The following is a 23,998-nucleotide window of genomic DNA, read 5'->3' on the forward strand; positions in this document are numbered from 1 at the left end:
AAAAAGACCTGCCTTCCTAAAAAGTCTTTGTTCACATGTATATTGCAAAGAGAATATTTAAAGACTAAGAACCCATCAGTTATTACAGTAACATGAATTATGGGACAAACAGAGGTATTGTGCATGTCATTTCCAGTTCCTGACAATCTAATGAGTCTAGCTCCTCCCCAGACCAGGCTGGCAGTCTAGAAGATACAGTGCTTTTAAAAATTAACAAGCACATATCTGCTAATTCAGTCAGCTATTTCATCTGCTATTTCAGTCAAGCTATTTCAGCTGTCAAATCTCAGTTATTATTTCAAGCAGCTGTACAATAACAGTTGCCTGTATCAAATACTTTAAGCTCCACAGCCAGGAAACTGCTGACTGAAGAGCTCAGTGATATGAAGCCATAATTTACAAAGCAAGATAGAAAAAAACAAAATTGCAAGACAAATTTGTTACAGGGCATACTGGCTTCAGCAAAACTGGCATACTTGGGCCCAGCCCTCCTGGCTGCTCCAACGCTCTCAAGTCTGCCAAAACAAACTGTTTGTCAGGCTGACCACCGACTAAATCCTTAAAATTATATCTAAAAAGGGAACCAGAGGGCTATTTTTAAGCTGGATCATTTTAACCACAGAAAGTTTAGAGTGAGAACTTGCGTATAATGGGAACAGCTTAACTGAAGAGTCAGTGCAGGAAGAGAAAGAAAAGATTGAAGATTAAACGCCATTCCTAAAGGAAGCTTTCACGGTAGAACTCAGCAATGGGCAATTCTGCAGACAACAATAGGGCAACAATCAGAATTACTGGTTTTCCCTGCATAAATACATTTTTTTACTCATTTCACTGGTAGATCTATAAAGTAGAATGTTCTTTTAAAAGACTTGATGAACACCAACAGCTGAGGCAGCACAGTGAAATTTGTATCTTCCTTTCTCCCCCAGATTAAACCTACCTTCTCGACGGTCGTTTCGAAGCACCCGCACTTTTTCAATTTTTCCCAAGAAAGCACCATCCTCAGCTTTAAAAAAATAAAATAATAATAAATTTTAAAAAAAATCAAGTGAAAAGAACTCATTTGATATCCAATACTGTATACCAGGAGAGGGGCGGTCTTCAAAGAAAAATAAAAGCTTTGTAGGTGAAAATGCTTGTGGCCATAAACAGTTAAATATAAGACATATGTTTAAAGAAACAACATGTCATCAGAAGAAAAGTTATCAGGCTAAGAAATTACTATCTTTGTTATGTTATTTAAAGTTAATTTTACAGTCTTGAAATATTTTTATTTAACTATATTCTCTTGGCTTTAGACAGCTTCTACATTGCATAGGGAAAAAAAAAAATTTGTAGGATTAAATAAACTGTTTTCTTTTTGTATAAGAAAGCTCATTTTTAACCATCATTAAGGCATAAACCTGTCCTAAACTAGCTAAAAACAAGTAATGCAAATATAGACGTTAGCTTCCTTTAAGAAATGTTACTCAGAGGTCCATTTCTACTGTTCAAGTTTCTAACATGATAAACCATACTTACAAAACATTGACTTATTTTAGATTCAGTAAGAATTTTTCCAAGAGACTGGTAGAGACCAGTATTCATTTAAAACAGTGCCACAAAAATATTTGTTGCAGGAACCATAGCTTTATGTTTACTGAAGATAACACACTATGGAAAGGCTCTTTTTAATTATACACTCTGGTCCTTCAGCTAACACAAAGTAGTAAAATACACCTGAAGTATTTATAGAAACTCTTCACATTTCCAAAATGACAGATATGGAAGAATTAAGACCTGGTTTTGGATCAGTCCCTGTCAATGCCTATTCATGTACCCTGTTATTAATCATGTCACCTATTCGCATTTACAGAAAGTCTTACCAGAACAGGCACATTAAGTTAGGACTCTGAAAAGCACTTACGATCATTACTGTAATCATCTACCAGTATAATTTCCTTAATAAGATGTGATGGACTTTTTTTAAGGACACTGAAACAGAAAAAAAAAGGTATTCAATACTAAGCAGTCTTACTTTTCTATAATAATGTCATAAAAGGAGTTACTTTGTTAAGCCACACTAGAACCTAGCCGGGGATGTTGGCTTCAACAACAGCTATGGACTTACTCTTACAGAAAGAGTGAAGAGGAGGCACACATGTAAACTTATGTGTGTTATCCCCTCTCCATTCCCCCCTAACTTTCCCACCCCCTCACTATTCCAGCCGCCAGAAATCAGTGCACTAGACAACTTGTAACATGGAAGTTTTGCAGATAACTTTAGGTCAAATATCCCCAGAGAATCCATCTACCCTGACTTTTTCTTGAAACAGTCAACCTCCAAACATCATCTGGTAATTGGTTCCATACTTTCATTCATCTGTAGTTAAGGTGAGCAATTTTCTATAACATCACTATTTCAGAACTGAAGACTCATCTTTTCCTCTGCAAATAGTTGAGAAGAGCATAATGGGTTGTTACTGTCCCTCCTCATAATAAGTCATTATGTGCCACAAATGAATGGCCTTTAGAGAAAAATTAGGCTCTCTGATGCCTACCTGACAACAGTTCGAAGCAAAGCAGATCTTGCCTCATTATGAAAGGTGATCACCACACTGGTGGCTGGCAAATCTATCCGCCACTGTTTCCGCTGACACCTGGAAGAAATAATACCTTGTCATTCGAATATAATCTTTACATCCCAGGCTTAGCAGACAGCCTTCATTTTGAAGTATTTATCTATTAAACTCATGTACACGCTGCCTGGGAAGAACAAATTACCTTGTTTTCAAGTGAGATTATAATCAACTTGTCCTTTGACACTTTTGGTACTTGTGTTAGTACACAAAAACTAAGAGCCCAGTGTCAAATAAGGGCAGCTTCAGAAAAGCCATCAGACCATCATCATTGCAGTATTATGTCACAAGTATCTTTTGTGCAACTGAAAATGAAACCAGAGTGCTTCGTTTACATTAAAAGCATTCCATACATCCAAGGAAATAAGCATATTTTCATTGAAAATGCACAGGTTCACAGGCTACCATATGCTGCTTCTTTAAAATGGTATGTGGCCTCTTCTCCCTTTTCTAAATTTTTAGAGCTCCTATAGCAACTTACTCATAGATAAAACCAGTTATCTATTCTAATGGGAACTTCTAAGGATCATAGCATTTGGAATATGAAAACAAAGATAGCTCTGACCATGCTCAGCCAACTAAACACAGAACCACATCCTTCCAAACCATGAAGATAATGAAATATTCCATCTACGTCAATTCATTTTTCACCACCTCTAGAAGCCTGAAAATAATATAATAAGCAAAAAGAAGCAAATCCCGAAATACTTCATGAAGGACTACATATACTTAAGCTATTTAATACAATAAACTTAAAAAAGACACTACTCTCATTGTATTAAAAGCACTAAAACCAATGAATATAAAGTTTATGCTGAAAGCTTTACATTCTGACATGTCATGATACTGATGGCCATTCATATAGTGACATACACAAGTGATATATTTCTTACAAATCCTTCAATTAATATTAAGGGTAGGGTTTTAAAAGGCCTAGTTGTCTTGAGAGGGGATAAACCCAGCTAGCATACAACTGTAGCAAATTCAGCATGTATTTTTTTATTCCATGCAGTATTAATAAAACCAGCTTTTCAGGGAAGTTTACCACCTACACGTCTAAAACTAGACCTCTGCGTGTATAAGAGCCCACTCCACACCTGACTAAGCATCTGCGACGCACACGATAAGCCACACAATCTTCAGCTTCTTGGAACCCAAGAGTGAGCAGCAATGCTCTTCTTGCCCTTGCCCTCCCCACAAAATGCCAAGCAGTGTTTTCAATACAACACACCCATAATGTCACACACATTGGTGCTTGCCATGAAACAAAACATTATCCTGCCGCAGTGACCTCACTTGCTCTGAATGAAAACAAAGCCCACGCCAACCCTACAATTGCTGTGTCAGATCAGCAAGGCCATGTCTAGCTTCGTGGTGGGTGTACAAGATGGCTTTGTCGCCAGCACCCAGCTCCGAAGCAATAAGTCAGAAATGCCTATGCAGTCCTGAAAAATTAAGATTTGAGAGCTTTGCTAGTGTGAGCTTCTGGCAATTCATCTAGACAGCTACAAGACACAAAATTATTATACTCCGAAGCCTATGGTGCCAAAAAAGATATTCTTTTTTCTGCTAACTTTCAAATTGCGCACAGAGGACAAGGCTACTGTGCCTGCAGTTACCACATGAAGCACTTGCATTAGAATAATTAAAAAGTCACATTAAACTTATATTGATCTCTTTGCAGAAGAGAGCACTTGAGCCAGAGTGCATATTAGGGGGAATTACTCAAGGCAATGTAGCCTCTCAATTTTAAGAAAACTGAAAAGAAGAGCACTACTGCACATTTCTAAAAGAGAAATTACAACTTTTAGACTTCCAAATAAATCTGGAGGAGCATTTCACCAACTATTTTTGTTCTCAGCTTTTTGAAAATCCCTTCATTAGCTGACTTAGTACCAATCCTTCTATTCTGCTGTGTCAACAGGGCCACAGGTAAAACTCAGACTGAAGAAACAATGTCATTATTTTTGACACGAAGATTAGACTTTGTTTCCTCAAGCTGGAGCACTTAATTTTTACATGCCAAATAAGAAAACACATTTAGTTAAAATACAACTTGAACACAAAGCTTCAGTCTAGACCTTCAATGTTTAGCATAAGTCATTAAAATCAGTTCAAACATGAAAAGTACATTCCCCCAGAGATCTGGACTAGTTCATATCATTAAAAATTTTACCCAAAACCTCTGCAGTTTGTTTGAAACTACTTTTTGACAAAAATATCCATTTTAACAAGTGCAAGGAGAGCATTCACTTCAGCTGGTACCAAAGTCACACAAAGTTTGTTTCTTCTTTACTTAAGAATAAAACTTGAATGTGAGGTCAGAAGTTTTTAAGAGGTGCCAAACGAAAAAAGAAAACACAGCAGCTAAAGTACTTACCAGCAATTCTCAAGAACCATCATAGCACATCAATTAACAGATGTGATCAGAAACCACTGGTCCAAAGCATGCATGGTGGACATTGGTCCAGAGAAAACATGGAGTGTTTCATCCTTCATCCCATCTGGGAGACTATTTTACATTGACAGGAGGACAGCTCTGCGATTTTCCTATTACAACACTCATCACTCTGGATCTCCAAAATCTGCTGTGGCAGGGATAGCTCTCAGTTACACATCGTAAACAGACTGCAATGAAAGGGAAACCCTGAGGTTTCTCAGTGTTGTTGAAAGTAGCAGTTGTGAGCATCATCTGGAGTGAGAATCTCCATTCCTGTTCAGAGTTCTTCTCTCCACTTCCTTTCTCATGTTGTATCTGCCTGTTTCTCACTTTTTCTTTTTTCTTAAAATGAAGGCAAGCAGCTTAAACAAGCAAATCTGAAGTGTTTTCTAGTACTGCTGGCAGGTTTTCAGAACAAGCAAGTGGAAATCTTTGATCTTGATGCTAGTAAAAGTTTGCATGATGTAAAAAAGGCTAAACAATATAGTATTAAGAGATGCACAATTATTCACACATCTACATACCTAACACGGGATCCTGATAAATTGCTTCTCAACAGATGATTTCAGCAATTAAATAATATTACTATGCAGTTTCAAAGTCAAACAGCTTCTTAGACACAACAACACAATTCATAACAAGTTGCTTAAGCAGAAACAAAGTATTTCCTCATCCAGATTTCTTTTCTTAAAGAAAAAGATTGCAACAGCTCCACAAGACACCTCAATCTCTACCCAGCGGCCCCCAGTTTTGTTGAAAATAACATGCTTCCAAGTGTCACATGCTCAGATACTCTTCTTCCTATGGCTATTGCTCTTGTTCTTGCCATTGCACAGTTCCCAAGCAAGTATTTCATGTGGCTTTTTCAGCTTCTGCAGTGAAACTCTTGCCAAAATAGAAGGAAAATGAACTGCAAGATGGCAGGGAACTTATCATGGACAGTCTGTATGACCTATTGTTTCAGTTTGTTTTTTAATTGGTTGGTTTTTTATTTTAAAAGATGATTATTTACAGTCTGAGGGGCACTTAAATCTGCTCCATGGCAAAGACTAAGTAATAATCCCAGCTCACATACAGCCTTTCTCCAGAAATCTTTCTCTCTCTCCATTGTAGAGTTCTTTTCCAGCTTCATTTAGTGAAAAAACTTAGGCAGGCCAGTGTATAATCCCAAAACTGACAGTTAAAGCAAACATGGCCATTTTAATATAATTTATCTCAGGTCAATTCTTATTTAAGTTCTTCTCAAAAAACACTCTTTATCTGTTAGATATCACCCCACAGAGGTGATTAAATATCTAAAAAAATTCAAATTCAGCATATCTGAAACATAGAAGCTTCTAGAAGCTGGTAGCTGAGCTTTGATCTCATGGAAAAGAATACCTAGTCTAAAAAGTTAGAATATCTTCCTTGTGAAAAAAGTATATGTCATGAAGAAAACTCAAAACTCATTTCAAGCTCCTCAATACACCATGGGCATCACTTTTCACTGCTTTCAAGGCAAGAAGTGAAACACCAGATTCTTCCTGTTTTTCCACACAATTAACAGGAAAATGTACAAGACTTGTTTGTCTATCTACAAATAGTTTGCTTAAAGAAACCTAAAGCCATGCTATTATACAAGACATTTTAAAAATTACATAGTAAGTGTCTTGAGTTTTTATACAAATCTCCTTCACTATGCCATACCTGATTAAAGAATTTATGGGGAAAAAAACAGGCATCTGTCTTTTCCCTTTCTCCTTCTGGTAACTCCTCCAGCTTCTACCTACAAAGCTGTGAATGTACATTCATACTAACTACAGAATTAGTTAGGCAAATTAACTATACACAGTTGGCTAATTTTATGGTTTGCAATTATGCTTGCTTAGTTTCTAAAACTAAGTCAAATCTGCTTTTGCACTTTTAAGTTACAAAGTCCTAATGAGCAACTTTGCTTCTCAATATTAATCAATTCTGCTTAAATAAACTAATGCCAGTTATTAAACTCTTTTTAAAATGAAAGTCTTCTCTAGCTGGTAGCAAATAAAAATATTTTTCCTTACTGTACAGGGCAATATTTCCTGAATCTGCACAATTAGCCTGACATAGCAGAAGTTCTTAAGCATCTGAAGCATAATTCTGTCCTATGTTCACTAGGGGTGCATAAATTGATTCCTTTAGCTCTGGAGTTGACAATCATAACACACTTAGAAGAAGAGAATCACAGAGCAAACTGAGATTGAAAGCAGCCCCTGGAGATCTTTCAATCCAAACACCATGCTCAAAGCAGGCTCTGCACTGGGCTTTGCATACCCCTAAGCCTGGAGACTTCACACCCTCTGTGGGAAACCTGCTCCACTATTTGATCATCATCCTGTTGAAAGAGACTCATGAAGGTAGAAACCAAGAAATGTCACCAGATAAACAGGAACAAAAGGAGACTGAAATGAGGCACCAGTCTGGATTTATAACAGACACTAATGGGAGTCATGGAAACAGAACTCAAATAAGATTTCTTGTTCTTTAACCCAAGTATCACAGAGTTTCCTGTTCCTGTCCTTTCTATGGCTGGAGAGATCCTGCTTCAGAAAAACCACCTGCAGCTAAAAAACAATAAATACAGAAAGGTTAATCCAAGTCAAACATGGCTCAGTTTGGCACTTACTGATCATGCCTAGTGTCAGGAACGCTTCGGTCCATTCGCAGCTTGTCACTTTCTACCTGATTGAACTTGTTGCGGGCATACGGATCCTGACCGGAGCGCACCACAGTGGCACTAACATAGGCATCTTGGTCAAAGTCCTGCCACCGGACTTTTCCTGCAACAGAAAAACAGGAAAATAGCCAGTTTAATCTTTGCAAGTTAGGGAACAGCATTCAGTGACCCAAATGTAATTGATGAAATATTTTTTAATTTTGCAACAAAGTAATTAAACTTCAACAGTACAGTTAACCGTGTACCATTGAAAGTCACTTTGGTACATTAAATTTCTCTAGAATATACTGCAAACTAATATAAAATTGAACAATTTTACAGATCTCAATTATAGAAGTAATCACCAGACAATGCTTTATCTTGTCCACTTTCTGTGGACAATTCTCATTTTAAAAAACCCAAACATCCACATATCAACAAGCAGTAAGATGGCAGATGATCTGGTTATAACATTATCTCAGAAACATTTGTTTTTAAAGACCCAGTCCAGACTTCAAAGACATACTTTAGTTTACCATCTCATTACATAAGTAAAAACATAGCCAGTTATAATCAAACCATTTCAGAAACATACCTTTCAGAAATACAAGACAACCTTATTCTCAAGGAACAGCATTTCACATGTGGGCAGAGCACTAGGTCACTCTCCAGTACGACGTAACTGGAACCTCCCTGACAATCAGAACTGATTCAGATTAATCCCTCTTTAACACAGACTGTGTTATTATGTGACTGGTTGTGACACTAATACAGAAAGGTAGATTAACATTCAGCCACCATGAAGACAATTTCAGGACTCCCATAATTTTCAGGTATACGGCACGGTAGGATATTTATCAAGGATCTTAAAACTACCATTTCTTACCTCTAATTGAACATTTACTCTTTCTACTATTGACAGACAGACCTATGCCAACTATTAGCAAATTTATACCACATTTAACTCAAAATCAGAGCTCAAGTTCCCTAATGCAATACACATTCTTGATTTTAACATGCATGTATATAAGAATCTGCTGCAAACAACTTGTAGTGCTGTTGGCGTTTTTAAAAAAAGATACTAGCAAAAGCTGTCTTTTGAGGTCACCATTTATTACAGACAAGAAGATTTAAAATTAATTGTTTTCATAATTAACATACTAAGTTTTTGAGCTAGTTTCAGTTAAGTGCAGCAAGTAGCAGGTTGCAGAGATGTTACTCCACTCAGGTGCAGCTTTTAGAAAAATATCATAGCTCCAGTATATCCTAAATTAAGCTGATATGCATACAGGGAATATTGCTCTACCAGCTATTAAAAAGAGTTAAGAGGTTGCTCAGATTTTCCAAGGTTTGCCTTTGCTTGGTCTCTCAACCAGCAGAGCACAGAAACTAAGGCAGGCCCTGTTTACAGCTTTCTAGTCCTAAGTCATGCCCCAACTATAGCACATTACTTCTGGCCAGATTCTGATAACAAGAGAGCACTTTCCATCATTAAACAAAATAATTGTCCATTGTTTAACCAGACAAACACCATCAACTTGATTAAACATTCTCTATAATCTCAATATGATCCAAGGAGCTCATCTACAAAAGCAACTCGGACCCAAGGTGTGATTTGGTTATTGTATCATAGTGGAGGTTGTAAGGCAAAAGTAGCAAGGTTGAGAGGGAGGTGGTTTGGGGTTGTTTGGTTTGTTTTTAAGTAAATTCCAACAGAACAAGAGAAAGTGCACATACTTTTGGATTACTGTTTTAAGAGCTAGCTAGTCATTAGTCAACACTACAGCAACTATTTTTTATATCTGAATTACCATCCTAAGAAAGTTAAAACATGCGCGCACAGGCACACGGAAGCCAGACTAGAGAGTTAAAGAAAAACAGACTGCAGAACATTTAATAGACACTTGGTGAAGCAGCCTAGAAGGGAAATTGTAAGAAAACAACTGGAGGGAGAAATATAGTTTTTCAAATTCCCATTACTGAAAGAACTCTAAAAAGGAAATTTGCCAGCTGGTGTTGTCAGCCCCACAGACTGACAAGAGCTTTTCTCAGCCGTTCAAGTTCTTTCTCCAAAATATTTCCAGGAACTTACTTTGAAAACAATTTTACACCTCTGCCAGCAACAAATAACCCAGTACAGTTATTTACAAAAATTACACCAAACTTCACTTGCAACAAAACTACAGAAAAAGCAAGAGCAACTTGATTGAAAAAAACAGAAGAACCATCAGAGATTACAGGATCATCACCCCATACAATTATCTTGCTCAGTATTTCCCAAACCTTTTGCAACCTCCTTGGTAACTAAACTATGTTATCACCTTGCTTCTAATTTATAATAGAGTTTCAAACTAAAACATTTGATGACTATTTTCTGAAATACAGGACATGTCATGTCACTGCTTTTCTGGCATAAAAATAAAGCTTTTTAGTGCATTTTACAAAGTATAAGGTACACTTTAAATGCATTTATATAAGATTTTCAATTTCCAAACACTCCAATTTTGAATGGATTTCAAAGCTATGCCCATTTCAGAACTGCCACCCCCAACCACTCTTCCAGTTGCCTTCCATCTACTGGGAAGAGCAGCTAAAACACAAGAGGGCATCCCATCAGGGTGATGCTGTCAGCAGCATTCCTCTAAAACAGGTTGTGTCCTTTATGAAATACAACATGGGCTGCCCACATGTTTACAGGTGACAATGGTTCAAGTTAACTGCTGGAAAATGAAAGGCTGATTCAAAGCTAACTATGCTGTCCAGCCTTACTTTTGTCAAGAGGCTTGCCTTTCTGAATCTTTAAACTAATTTTGAAGCTAGAAGTGGTTCAGCAAACCTTTTCCAATCACAGGTACTATTTCTGTTATATGCTTCCCTAGGGTACACAAATCGGAGCATGTTTGATTTAATTCTTCTCCAGAGTTAGATAGCTCTGTAGTTTCCTGCATTTCAATGACTTTGTCAGGTGGAATGAATATCAGAAAATGCAGCTACATTATTTCAAACTTAAATTAAGCAAACTTATAACTTCAAATTCAAGGAAATATTGAGATCTAACATAAGAATAAATTAGTCTTTTAAACAACAGTAAGTGAAGTGCAGAGTCAAACAGAGCCAAAAAGAACTCCAAAAACCCAATCACTGAATCAGCTAAGGCCCTGGAGCAGGGTATGGTGCAGTACTAAATTTGGGTTTGTGAAGAAGTGTTTCTTTTACAAACGGTTCTAAGCCTAAGAAGTTGAGTAGAAACAAAAAAAAGTGAAATCCAGCCAAGCTGCTTCTTTTTGTCCCAGTTTCCACTGAAGCTTGAGATAAATAATTTAAAATGTATCATTTAGCATTTTCCCGTACTTTGAAACTAGCAAATACAAAATTAGTTCAGAAAGCATAGAGTAAACTTGAGAAGAAAGGACAACACTTTGCAGGGCTAAATTTATTAAAAAGAAGTGACAGCCCATGGAAGGAGTGAATTTGGCTTCAGGATCCATGAAGGAGGTAATACCCAGCTCTGACTCCAGGAGAAGGCCCTGGCAACCGTATGCAATAGGAATCAGATCTATAAGAGATAAGTCAGATTAGAAGCAGCTTGAAAGGATATAGGAGAGGAAAAAGCATATCAGATAAATCTGTAAGCAATCAAGCAGCAGGCAACAAAGAGTAGGAATAGATGGATACAAAATCCCCTAAATAGCTTTCACTCCTTCTTTCTGACTAAACACAGCTTAAAAGCAGTAGGATCCTCAATATAAATATGATTATTTTGACTTATGTGTATTAAGGAGTTCCAGACCTTCGTTAACTAACAAATAAAGTGTTTGAGTAACTGCTGAAATTCCTGTCAACACAGTCAACTGGTTATGCAGTTTTGCTGTGGTTATCCATGCAGACAATTCAGGGTAGGTCTTTAAGCTAAGATCATTATTTTCACAAAACAAAACAATGTGCTTTTGCACCACATGAAATAGCCACGAAAAGATAAAGGATAGATACACTCAGATATATAAAAGGTAAAAAACTGACAAATTTAATCTATATAAAGACATTCTAGAGATAATAATAAACACTTCCTTAATTCCAAGAAGTTCTGAAAGATGCTACACTGTATCATGCTGAAACCTAAACTATTGGTCTCCTAAACTCAGTGGAAAAAAACAAAAAAATTTTTAATCAGAGCCCTGCTAAAATTGGATCATTTTAAAACAATGCAAAGAATGTGCAGAAATGTGAATACCAAGCTTCACTGCCATAAGAATTCAAAAGTTTGCCTATACAAATTGAAAAGAAAGAAAATAGTGATCATAGAATCATAGAATCGATTGGGTTGGAAAAGACCTCCGATATCATCAAGTCCAACCCTCGGTCCAACTCCAGTCCATTTACCAGATCATGGCACTCAGTGCCATGGCCAATCTCAGTTTAAAAACCTCCAGGAATAGGGAATCCACCACCTCTCTGGGCAGGCCATTCCAATGCCTAATTACTCTCTCTGGAAAGAATGTTTTTCTGATATTCAACTTAAATTTCCCCTGGCAGAGCTTGAGCCCGTGCCCCCTTGTCCTATTGCTGAGTGCCTGGGAGAAGAGACCAACCCCCACCTGGCTAGAACTTCCCTTCAGGTAGTTCTAGACAGTGATGAGGTCACCTCTGAGCCTCCTCTTCTCCTCACTCTTAAGAATGCATAATTCTGTCCATGTACCCTTTGATGTTCGATTTCAGACTCTTATATTACTTCGCAGTAACAATTCTCCTGCCTGTTACATCAAGCCATAAGAGACTTCTGATCAACATATGAAATAAAAGAAGCCCTGACCTGCTCTACTTCACACTTCATCTTACTTCTACCCTTCCAGATTCTGGTAGCTCTCCCTTTCAACTTGTGACACTTCCCACTTCCTTAAATAGCCAAGCAGGCAACTTAGGGCCACTGGGAAAGGAAGGTCATAGAGGAAAAGTTTAGGGTTTGGCCCAGAATACACAATCATCCAAAAAGGGGCAATAAGTAAAGCAACTGGAAGGTGCAAAATTGGCTGACCTAACCCCACCAACAGTATTTGTAGAGAGTTCTGTTAAGCAGAAAAAATACTTGAAAAGACCTGCCATATCTCAAGTTAAATAAGGCAGGCTCTTCAACTCTTTGGGATTTATTTCACAATACACACACAAAGTAAAGGCTTTGCTGAAAAAGTATACATACATAACCAGTCTTGTTTCCCCTCTCCAGACTGTAGCTAAGACAAGGTAGGCCAAAGGATAGAGGAAAAAAGCCATCAATAGCAAACAGCTTATACTGTACCTGGAGAGTCTACGACTGTAAAACAAAAATCATACCTCACACATTACTGGGGATGGAAGTTCCAGCTGCTTAAAACAAAGTTTACTTTGGTTAGTTCTTTCTGCAAGACCTCAAAGTATTTCAAATGTTTGGCCAAGACATATTTGTAAAGCAAAACATTAGGATTAACAGAAGAAGAGCAAAATGTCTCGGGAAACTATCTGGCCAGTAGTTGTCCTTCTCGTACAGTACATTTTTTCAATAGTGTAAAATATTCAAATCCTATTTACATTTTTCTATATTCCTTAGTACGTCAATTGTAACTAGATACTAAATCTCATTGATTTGAAACAGTTAAGCAGCAAAGGAAGTCTATAGAAGCAGTCACATGAATGAAGATTCCGTAATAGTTAACTTTCTAGCTCATCCTCAAGGTATAAGGATTTCACTCAAATAAAACAAAAATCACATTGTTCTACTGTTTGTCAGCATGTGACAAATACTGAGCAAGTATGAGAAAAATAAGGTACACCATCAGCAGTCAGAAAAATCTGCTACACCAAAAGCTGGAAAAAAATGAAGTATGAACCTTGGCTGAATCTTCAGTCAAAATAACAATCCCAAGGTGACTTGTCTGTTGCCTGTCAGCATGACCCATGGAGAGAAATGGACTAATTTCACACCAAGGGCTTTTACAATATCTCAGACCTACTGAAGGACAACACAAATGTACTAGGAAAGAACCACACTCTCTACGGCTTTAAACCCAAAGGAGCTGTGAGGCATGTAAGATTTAAGGAAGCTGAAGCTGTATGAACAGAGAAGGACGTGTTCCAAAAACAATCCCAGCACTTTCAAACTACAAAGAATTATCAAAATGAGAACAAATGCTGTGTTTTATGGCTTTCAATGATAAATGTTTTATGGCTATGGATCTTTCATAACAAATGTTACTGCAATACCTGGAGGCAGCGTCTCCACACTTTGTGCTTTGTCCTCCCCATCATTGCCACGCACTTCTTTCCTTTTGGGATCGATATCATTTGGGTCCTCCTGAAAAAAGTACATAATCTTTAAAATAATACCCTTCATTTAATTTCCTGTTTTCAGAGAAAGCAGTGATAACTAAATTTTGTGGATTTTAAACTCAAAGTGGTTCAAGAGTGCTAGGATTTTAAGAGAAAGTAATCAATAATATTCAAACGACCTGCACAGGCAAAAAGATTAAACAGAACCTGAAGAAAGCCCTGTTCTAACGAGGAACAGCCTAAATAGGAAAGTTAACTGAAAAGAGGAGTTATGTTATCTAGCAGCTATATCCAGAATGGCAGCCTTGCTATTGGGAAGAGACTTCCCAAATATTTTCATGTGTTCATTTCAGGGGGATTTATTCTGGGCTTCACAGCCAACATCTTTGTGATTCTAAGGACACTGATGACAACCATTTAGAGAGGGGGGTAAAAAAACAGTTTAATCTACCTCCATAAAAACAACCACACTTTTGGATGCTTCTTACCACAAAAACCCACAAGATTTCAAGCTGGTATTATCCCATTATGCATTTGAAAGAAGTGGAGAAGAGGGTAATTTTTTTAAACTTTTTTTTTTAGCAACTGTATGTCGATTTGCACACTACACTTAGCCAACTGATTTAAGTGTCATCAGCTTCTGCTGTTCTTGCAACACTTGCCAAAGGAAATTCAGTTTCCTTTTCTACATCTGCTCCAAAGGAGTCCCATTTATAATAGTGGTTATATTTGTACAACCCTGCTAAAGACAAGATCTTTACTACATCATGAAAGAAGATACAATAATATGCCTATACTAATCAATAAGTGCATCTAAAAACATTACCAGGCTCTAAAGCCAGGCAGTGCAAAACAGTCGTATCTCTCATGGGAATCTGTCAGAGTCTCCAGAACAGAGAGACTGTGTATGAGCTACACACTAAACCGACTCTGCCACCCCAGCTCCTAAACCACATTTGGGAATTCTTTGGTGGAATACAAAGTAGTCAAAACAGGCCAGGCTTATGTTGGGGAAGATTTCAACTACAAATTATACCATTTCAGCATAACCCCAGGTACCTCTGAATTTTCCAGTGTAAATTCAGCTTAAGTGTCTACACTAATTAGGCACTAATATTTAGAAATATGTTGAAAAAAGGCAACAGATTTCCAAAATACTGAAATGAGAAATACTGATACTTTTTTCCCCAGAGAAATATAGCCACCTAAACACTAAAACAGTTAAAAACTGAGTGCTACCAACACATGCTTTTCATAGCATCATATAACAAGGATACTAGAGAGAAGGAATTTGTCCAGATTCTTACACTACATTTCACACGCTTTGGGCCACCGATCCTTGTGAAGGTCAATACCTTTGCTTAAAGAAAAATTTAAAACAAAAAAAATAACAGGAAACCCCAAACTAACACAAACACATACTCCCAAAACCATACAACACATTCCAAGAAAACGCTCGTGACTCATACTGATGAGGGAAATTATCTGTCACCACGCACTGAGTCTCACCAGCACACAAACAGAAGCTTTCCATGTTTCTAGAAAGTTGTATTTCTCTAGTTATTTGGCTCTGTGCACAATTTTAAAGATGATAACACTACAAAAAAACTTCAGTGCAAGTATCAACTGTAGTTGGGAAAAAAAAAAATTAAATATCAAGTTTTGCAAAATTCAGCAAAGCTCTTCACTATTTCAAATTACTGTACTGAGTCTAAAAAAATACATACCTAAGTTTAAAAATAAATGCAAAACATCAGCTAAACAATCAAAATAATATTAGAAGCATTTCTCCTATAATTAAAAAATTACTGTCCACTTGCTCGTTCTCCTCTTCTAAGTCTTTGGGAGAACAGTCTGTCTTCTCATGAATCCTTCTAGCTGAGGAGCATGTGCCATTAAATATAATTATTTATCAAGTTCTTTCATTTTGGATTTTATTGCTGTTATGTTTTGTTTTTATAAAATAAATTAACTAACAAAGGCAAAGTATATTCAGAAATCTTATGGCTACATGTCACTTTGTACCCTTATAAATTTGACACTCTTAGGAAACTATTTGGTAGAGCCTTCGTATGTTACGAGGTGAGCCAAGATGCCAGGATGGAAGTTCCCACCACATATTGCTGGATGTTCAACTTGTTCCTAGGACTGCCTATAGAACAGTATTGTGATAGGAGACCATGGGGGATTATGGGATATTAACCTTGAGCCTTGGTGCCCTAGATTTGGGCTTTGTGCTCCCTTTCCAATATAACCTACTCAACTAAAACTCATGTTCTGTTGTGAGCACGAACTGTAACCCAATAAAGCATCTGGAAAGTACACGTGCAAGACCCACACCTTTTAGGGGCAAACAATGCCATAACCTTAAAAGAGAACTTGAGAGCACAAAGAGATAAAAACAGGCATCAAAATCATAGACATAAATGCAGTGTCTTTACATCTCTGCTTGCACATGGCTTCAGCATGTTAGTTTAGCACAGTGCAGGAATGAATCGTGGTCAAATGACATTGCTATGTTGTCATCATCACAGGGCAGAGTTGCTTTTCTAGCTTCTTTGGAGCAAAACAAAATCCCAGCTTCTAATGTGATCCTAAAAAGCTGCTTGCTTTTGATGAGTAATCTTCTTGGTAGAAGACAACAATGCTGGCACAGACAAAAGTCTTTCATACAGAAAGCTAAGCTTAAGGCAATATTGAAAGCAACTGAAACGTCTTAAGAGGAGGCACAGATCTTTACTCATGAGAGCACAAGAGGGAGATTTAATGAATAAAAATTAAAGGGCTAATGTATTTTTCTATATAAAAATACTATTGATAATTCAAAATACCATTTTCCTGGCATACCACAAAAAGCTGGCAACAACAAGCTACAACTTGTACGTAAATGCACTTGGGCAACTATTCTGAGCTTATTAAAAGGTAGTTTATCAACTAGGAGACACTGACCAAACTTTAGATGCATATGGAACACCACTAGAATAACACACTTGTGGTCATTGTTCATGCTGTTATTTCGTCAGAGCATGACACAGGTTTCAAAGAGAAAATAAGTGCACACCAACTATAATGCATGTGTTGCAGGGATTTGGCACATATTAATTTCACACATCATGACACTGCTTCCCACTAACTCCTGATTCAGTACTAGATAACATGCAAAGAACAAAATTGCAACCTTTTGACTCCATTCAGTGGGAAATATTACAATAGTATATTACTAATACTTTACACATAACAAATAAATGTACATTAAATGCAATTTTTAAATTCAATTATCTAAATAACTTTGTTCCTCCAAAAGCTCCGAAATTAAAGTGATTTACATTTACTTAACAATTTGTTAAAACATTTCTTGCAACAATAACCAGTTCATTAATGGTAAATTGAATAAACTGAGGGTGGAGTGGATGGTTTTTCAGGCTGATGAATCACTGAAGTGCAACAACGTTTTCTTTCAGGATACAGTGAATTCTCCATGCCCCAGAAAGCTTACATCTGCTTACAAACCTTGCTATTGCCACTCACTTTTCTGTTCCTGCTCAATGAACCCACTCCATTAAGTCTATCCTGCAGACTGAATTTGAGGTGTATCAAAGATGCAACATCAGTTTTCAGAACTAGACTCTAAAAAAAACTGTTTCAGGAAATGATTAGTTACACATTTGCAGCTGCTCTGACTGGTGCTGGGAAAGAACGAGGTGGTTCAAATTCAAAGCAGCATTCAAACATTTTTACAGCATTTCTACACATCTATGACAAGACACAATCATATTCCACAAGAAATTTAAGAGTAGTCAATTTGAGCTTAGAAAGTTGTAATTATACACCGATGTACATTACTGGATAATTTCATTACCAATACATAGATCTTCCAAACCTTCTAGTTTTGGTATATTTGTTTGCATTGAAAACTATATTCCTTACAAGCATTGCTAGCATTTTGTCAATTGTTGCTCCATTTGGCACCAAAACCAATTTTAAACTGTTCCAAGTCCCTCAGTATTCCTTCTTTATAAAAAAAAACCCAGTAATGTTTTTCCTATTTCTGTCTCACAGTACTTTTTTTTTAATCTTTTAATTACAGTTTCATGTATCATGGATTTGACATTTAACTGCTACGTAGCAGACCTCGTTATAGCAGATTATTTCAATCCTACACTGTCTTCCTATCAACAAGAGAACAACTTAATAACATGAAACATCCTTAGATATATCAAGATACTACACAGACCTTACAAGTTGCAAGTCAACACAGACTTCTGTAAAGCTCTTGTGGTTGGAACTGTCTTAAGTGGGAGCTCACTTGCCTCCACTGGCAGACATTCCTCTCACAAACCCAGATGCTGAACAGCATGCAACATTTGGGCACAGAAGATGGCAGGGAGCAACATGCTACCTGGACAGCTGGACACTCATAATAATTAATAAACATGTCTTCATGTGACAAAATACATGCTAAGGTTTAATATCTGTTTCAGGGCTTGGTTTTAAGATACTGGCCAAGGGCAGCTTCAGGCAGATTTTCTTCTACTGGTGATATTCTAAGAGGAAAGTGAACATTGGCAGCATCTTCGAAGGGCATTATTTGAGCCAGCTGGCCTAATACAAGTCTCCATCCAGCAGCACAGATCAGTCAAATCAGCAGATGATTTTGAAATGGTGTTCTTGCGGCAAGACAGCTCTCCTCTCAGCACTTCACATACTTCTGTTCTGATCATGTACTTGGAACCAGACACACAGAAGCACTTTGATGCTGTGTAGAGCAGCACTTGGCACTGCATCAGTTCAATGCCTGCTACAGTTCAGACCCCTAACCAAGCATGAAGGCTTCTTAAAAAACTTAGTTATCTAAGAAAAGGACTCAAAGCCGAGGAAAGTCAGACAGCTGACCAAGCCACTGGCGCAGCCAAAGCCCATATTTCTTAACCTCTGCTTAGTATCTCCCTCTGTACTTAATATGTGCCCCTTTCCCCAGTGCAGCTTACAATCTTTTAATCAGCTATTACACCAGCGAAGCAGGTTCTCAAGCACCAGCTCCTTCTAACCCAGGAGAACCTTCAGAAGAGTTCAGCATCCAGCATGTCGTCTCTTGCGTTCTGATTCAACATTCACTGACTGCCTTCCAAGAGATCTTCCAAGAGAAATACACCTCCAAGTCTCCTTTGCTGCAGTAAATGAATCCAGCTTTCCTGTGTGCCAGGTAAGCACTGTAGCAATTTAATGTAATTACATTATGGGGCATGCACTTCTTCCTTTGTCAGCAAAAATGTTCTGCACAAAACCGAAAATGCCCTTTGAAAATGTCCTCCAAAAATGCCCAGAATGCCACATCTTACAGAAAAGACAAGCAGGAAATGTATGTATGTAAGGCCAGACTTCAAGAATGCAGATTTGGGCAGGGCTCTCCCCACGTGGGTGTGCCCTTCCAGCCTGCACAGTGGATGTTTTAGGTGAGGCACAGCGTGTGCAGAACTGGCCCCACCGTTTAAGTCCTGAGGTCCATCTGCCATGGCCGAGCGAGCTTGGACAGTGACAGGGAAGTCCTCGGGACTGTCACAGCCCCCGGTACTAACCGGGGCTGACCCTGCTGAGCATCCGAGATGTGACTGGATGGGATGGCAGGGAGGCATTGAACTGTCAGGGGACGGTCCCCACTGAGACTGGAACTCAGGTCCTTGGGATTCAGAGTCCAGAGTGCTCTCCTTTACACCACAGGACCGTCCCCCCAAGCAGGAAATATCCCATAAACAAACACTGACTTCCTTTAACTACCAACTTGTTTGGCATCACTAAAGCAGACATTTCCAAACACACCAAGAAGCAAAGAATAAATAAATTAAACAAACCACTAAAATCCATATACTTTGTGATATTTGATTACCGCTGTTAAGCTTAGAATCATAGAATCATAGAATCATAGAATCGATTGGGTTGGAAAAGACCTCCAAGATCATCGAGTCCAACCCTTGGTCCAACTCTAGCTCATTTACTAGATCATGGCACCCAGCGCCACGTCCAATCTGCATTTAAAGATCTCTAGGGATGGTGAATCCACCACCTCTCCGGGCAGCCCATTCCAATGCCTGATTACTCTCTCTGTAAAAAATTTTTTTCTGATATCCAACTTAAATTTCCCCTGGCAGAGCTTAAGCCCATGCCCCCTTGTTCTATTGCTGAGTGCCTGGGAGAAGAGACCAGCCCCCACCTGGCTATAACTTCCCTTCAGGTAGTTATAGACAGTGATGAGGTCACCTCTGAGCCTCCTCTTCTCCAGGCTAAACAACCCCAGCTCCCTCAGCCTCTCCCCATAGGACTTGTGCTCCAGTCCCTTCACCAGCCTTGTTGCTCTTCTCTGGACCCGCTCCAGCATCTCAATATCCTTTCTGAACTGAGGGGCCCAGAACTGAACACAGTACTCAAGGTGTGGCCTCACCAATGCAGAGTACAGGGGAAGGATCACTTCCCTGGTCCTGCTGGCCACGCTATTTTTGATACAGGACAGGATCCCATTGGCCTTCTTGGCCACCTGGGCACACTGTTGACTCATGTTGAGCTTCCTGTCAATTAGTACTCCAAGGTCCTTTTCTGCCTGACTGCTCTCCAGCCACTCTGTGCCCAGCCTGTAGCGCTGCAAGGGGTTGTTGTGGCCAAAGTGCAGGACCCGGCACTTGGCCTTGTTGAACTTCATCTCATTGGAATCAGCCCATCTCTCAAGTCTATCCAGATCCCTCTGCAGAGCCCTCCTGCCTTCCAGCAGGTCGACACTCCCTCCCAACTTGGTGTCATCAGCAAATTTGCTGATGATGGACTCAATCCCCTCATCTAAATCATCAATAAAGATGTTAAACAGGACTGGACCCAACACAGACCCCTGGGGAACACCACTGGTGACTGGCCGCCAGCTGGATGCAGCTCCGTTCACCAGCACTCTCTGGGCCCGACCCTCCAGCCAGCTCTTAATCCAGGAGAGGGTACACTTGTCCAGGCCATGGGCTACCAGCTTTTTCAGGAGTATATTATGGGAGACAGTATCAAAGGCCTTGCTGAAGTCCAGATAGACCACATCCACAGCCTTCCCCTCATCCATCAGGTGGGTCACCTGATCGTAGAAAGAGATCAGGTTGGTCAGACAGGACCTGCCCCTCCTAAACCCATGCTGGCTGGGTCTAATCCCTTGTCCACCCTGAAGGTGCTGTGTGATTGCACTCAGGATGAACTGCTCCATAACCCTGCCAGGCACAGAGGTCAGGCTGACAGGCCTGTAGTTGCCAGGGTCCTGCTTGCAGCCCTTTTTGTGGATTGGGGTGACATTCGCCAACCTCCAATCATCTGGGACCTCCCCAGAGAGCCAGGACTGTTGGAAGATGATGGAGAGCGGTTTGGCAAGCTCTTCTGCCAGCTCCTTCATCACCCTGGGATGGATCCCATCTGGTCCCATAGACTTGTTAGGATCCAGCTGGCTCAGTAAGTCGGTCACTATTTCCTCCTGGAATACAGGAGGGGTATTCAGCTCCCTCTCCCTGTCTACCAGCTCCAGAGGCCAGTTGTCTTGAGGGCCACCTGTCTTACTGGTGAAAACTGAGGCAAAGTAGGTGTTAAGTACCTCAGCCTTCTCCTCATCTTCCTTAACTATATTTCCCTCCAAGTCCAACAGAGAATGGAGGTTTTCCTTGCCCCTCTTTTTGTTATTAATGTATTTATAAAAGGACTTTTTGTTATCCCTAACTGAAATAGCCAAATTTACTTCAAATTCCACTTTTCTTTCCCTAATTTTTTTCCTGCATGACCTAGCTCTATCTGTAAATTCTTCATAAGTAGCCAGCCCTTTTTTCCATAGTCTGTAAACTTTCTTTTTATCCCTGATTTCTTGCAGAATCTCCCTATTTAACCAAGCTGGCTGTCTTCCCCTCCGGCTGGCCTTTCGGCACACTGGGACAGCCTGTTGCTGTGCATTCAAAATCTCCCTCTTAAAACATGTCCATCCCTCCTGGACCCCCTTACCTTTAAGGGTTGTTTCCCAGGGTATGCTCTGAATCAGTTCTTTGAATAGGCCAAAATCTGCTCTCCGAAAGTCCAAGGTAGAGGTTTTAATGGTGACTCTCCTTACATCCCTGAGGACTGAAAATTCTATTATTTCATGGTCACTATGCCCCAGGCGGCCTCCAACCACTACATCATCTACCAGCCCCTCTCTGTTTGTAAATAGTAGGTCTAGCAGGGCCTTCCCCCTGGTAGGCTCATTTACCAGTTGATGAAGGAAATTGTCCTCTATACACTCCAGGAACCTCCTTGACTGCCTCTTCTCTGCAGTATGAAGCTCCCAGCAGATATCTGGCAGGTTAAAGTCACCCACAAGAACAAGGGCTGGAGACTTTGAGACATCTGCCAGCTGCTTGTAGAATAATTCATCCCCTTCATCATCCTGGTTGGGTGGTCTGTAACAGACACCCACAAGGGTGTCAGCCTTGTTGGCCTTGCCCCTGATTCTGGCCCACAGGCACTCAACCTTGTCACTGCTGACCTCAACTTCAACAGAGTCAAGAGACTCTCTAACATATAAAGCCACCCCTCCACCTCTCCTTCCCTGCCTGTCTTTTCTGAAGAGCTTGTAGCCCCCCATAGCAGCACTCCAGTCATGTGATTCATCCCACCACGTTTCTGTGACAGCAACTATGTCATAGTTTTCCTGCTGCACTATGGCTTCCAGCTCCTCTTGTTTGTTTCCCATACTGCGTGCATTGGTGTACATGCACTTCAGCTGGGCCATTGATTTCATTCTCAACTCAGGCTCTATGCTCTTAGGCCTGTCTCTGGAGAGCCCAGTTGCCGTCCCTTCCCCCTTCAAACCTAGTTTAAAGCCCTCCTAACTAACCCTGCCAACTTATGGGCTACAGTTCTTTTGCCCTCCCTAGATAAATGAAGCCCATCTGCTTTGATGAGACTGGGCAACACGGAGTTCGCGCCATGATCAAAAAACCCAAAATTTTGACGATAGCACCATCCCCTAAGCCACCTGTTGGTAAGCTGGGCTTTCCTAAACCTCTCCTCATTCATCCCAGCTAGCACAGGAACTGAGGCAATTACTACCTGTGCTCCTGTCCCCTGAAGAGATCGGGTCAGTGCCTTGAAATCTTTTTTAATTACTCTGGTACTCCTTTTATTAATGTCATCACTTCCAACCTGGACAACCAACAGTGGGTAATAGTCTGAGGGTTGGATAAGTTTAGGAAGTTTTTTGGTAATATCCCTCACCCTGGCCCCAGGAAGGCAGCAAACTTCCCTGTGGGACGGGTCTGGCCGACATATAGGGCCCTCAGTTCCTCTCAGAAGGGAGTCACCTATTACAACAACCCTTCTCTTTTTTCTCTTACCTGTAGTCGTAACCCGTCCGGTAGGCTGGGGGTAACCAGAAGATCTTGTAGATAGATCCTCCTCCTGACTGTCCTCCAACAGACTGCCCGAGTCCAGGGCCATATACCTGCTTTTTAAGGGCACCCTGGCAGGTGAAAGGGGTCGAGAGGGGGTGTTTTTGCCTCTCTGACCAGGCACCTGTTTCCATTCATCCCCAACCCTATGGTTTGTTCCGTCTGCCTGATGGCAGGAGGGGCTGGGCTTCACCACCTCCTGCTGGGCTTCCTTAGGGGTGGAAAGGGTGTGACTCCACCAGTCAATTTCCCTTTCACTCTCCCTTATGTTTCTGAGCCTATCAACCTCTTCCTTTAGCTCTGCCACCAGACCCAGCAAATCGTTCACCTGCTCACATCGTATGCAGGCACTTCTCATACTGTCCTCTGGTAGTAGGTCCAGGCTCAGACAGTCTATGCAGCCGGAGGCCTGAGTGGCTGCATCCTTTTTAGAGGGTTCTGTCTGTATTGACACCCCTCTACTGGTGACAGGAGCAACAGCTTTCATTTTTCTGGGAGGCATGACTGCCTTAAGCTGGGGGGAAAGGTAGAAGGAGAC

General features: G+C 39.9%; 1 protein-coding gene across 2 annotated transcripts in view; it reads right to left on the reverse strand.

The window, feature by feature from the left end:
• The window catches only part of GALNT2 (polypeptide N-acetylgalactosaminyltransferase 2), a 100,719-nt gene that overhangs the window by 28,872 nt on the left and 47,849 nt on the right, over nt 1-23,998 (reverse strand). For both annotated transcript variants that reach the window (XR_011697173.1, XM_071549533.1), the window contains exons 2-6: nt 13,967-14,057; nt 7,703-7,856; nt 2,541-2,639; nt 1,907-1,974; nt 941-1,006 (exon numbers count right to left, since the gene is read on the reverse strand). Coding sequence is in view for 1 of the 2 variants with exons in the window: in XM_071549533.1 (XP_071405634.1) it covers nt 941-1,006; nt 1,907-1,974; nt 2,541-2,639; nt 7,703-7,856; nt 13,967-14,057 (478 nt within the window). In the remaining variant the exon portion in view is untranslated. The remainder of the gene's footprint in view (nt 1-940; nt 1,007-1,906; nt 1,975-2,540; nt 2,640-7,702; nt 7,857-13,966; nt 14,058-23,998) is intronic.

The sequence above is a fragment of the Pithys albifrons genome, chromosome 2 (genome assembly GCF_047495875.1).
Source record: "Pithys albifrons albifrons isolate INPA30051 chromosome 2, PitAlb_v1, whole genome shotgun sequence".
NCBI classification, from domain to species: Eukaryota; Metazoa; Chordata; class Aves; order Passeriformes; family Thamnophilidae; genus Pithys; species Pithys albifrons.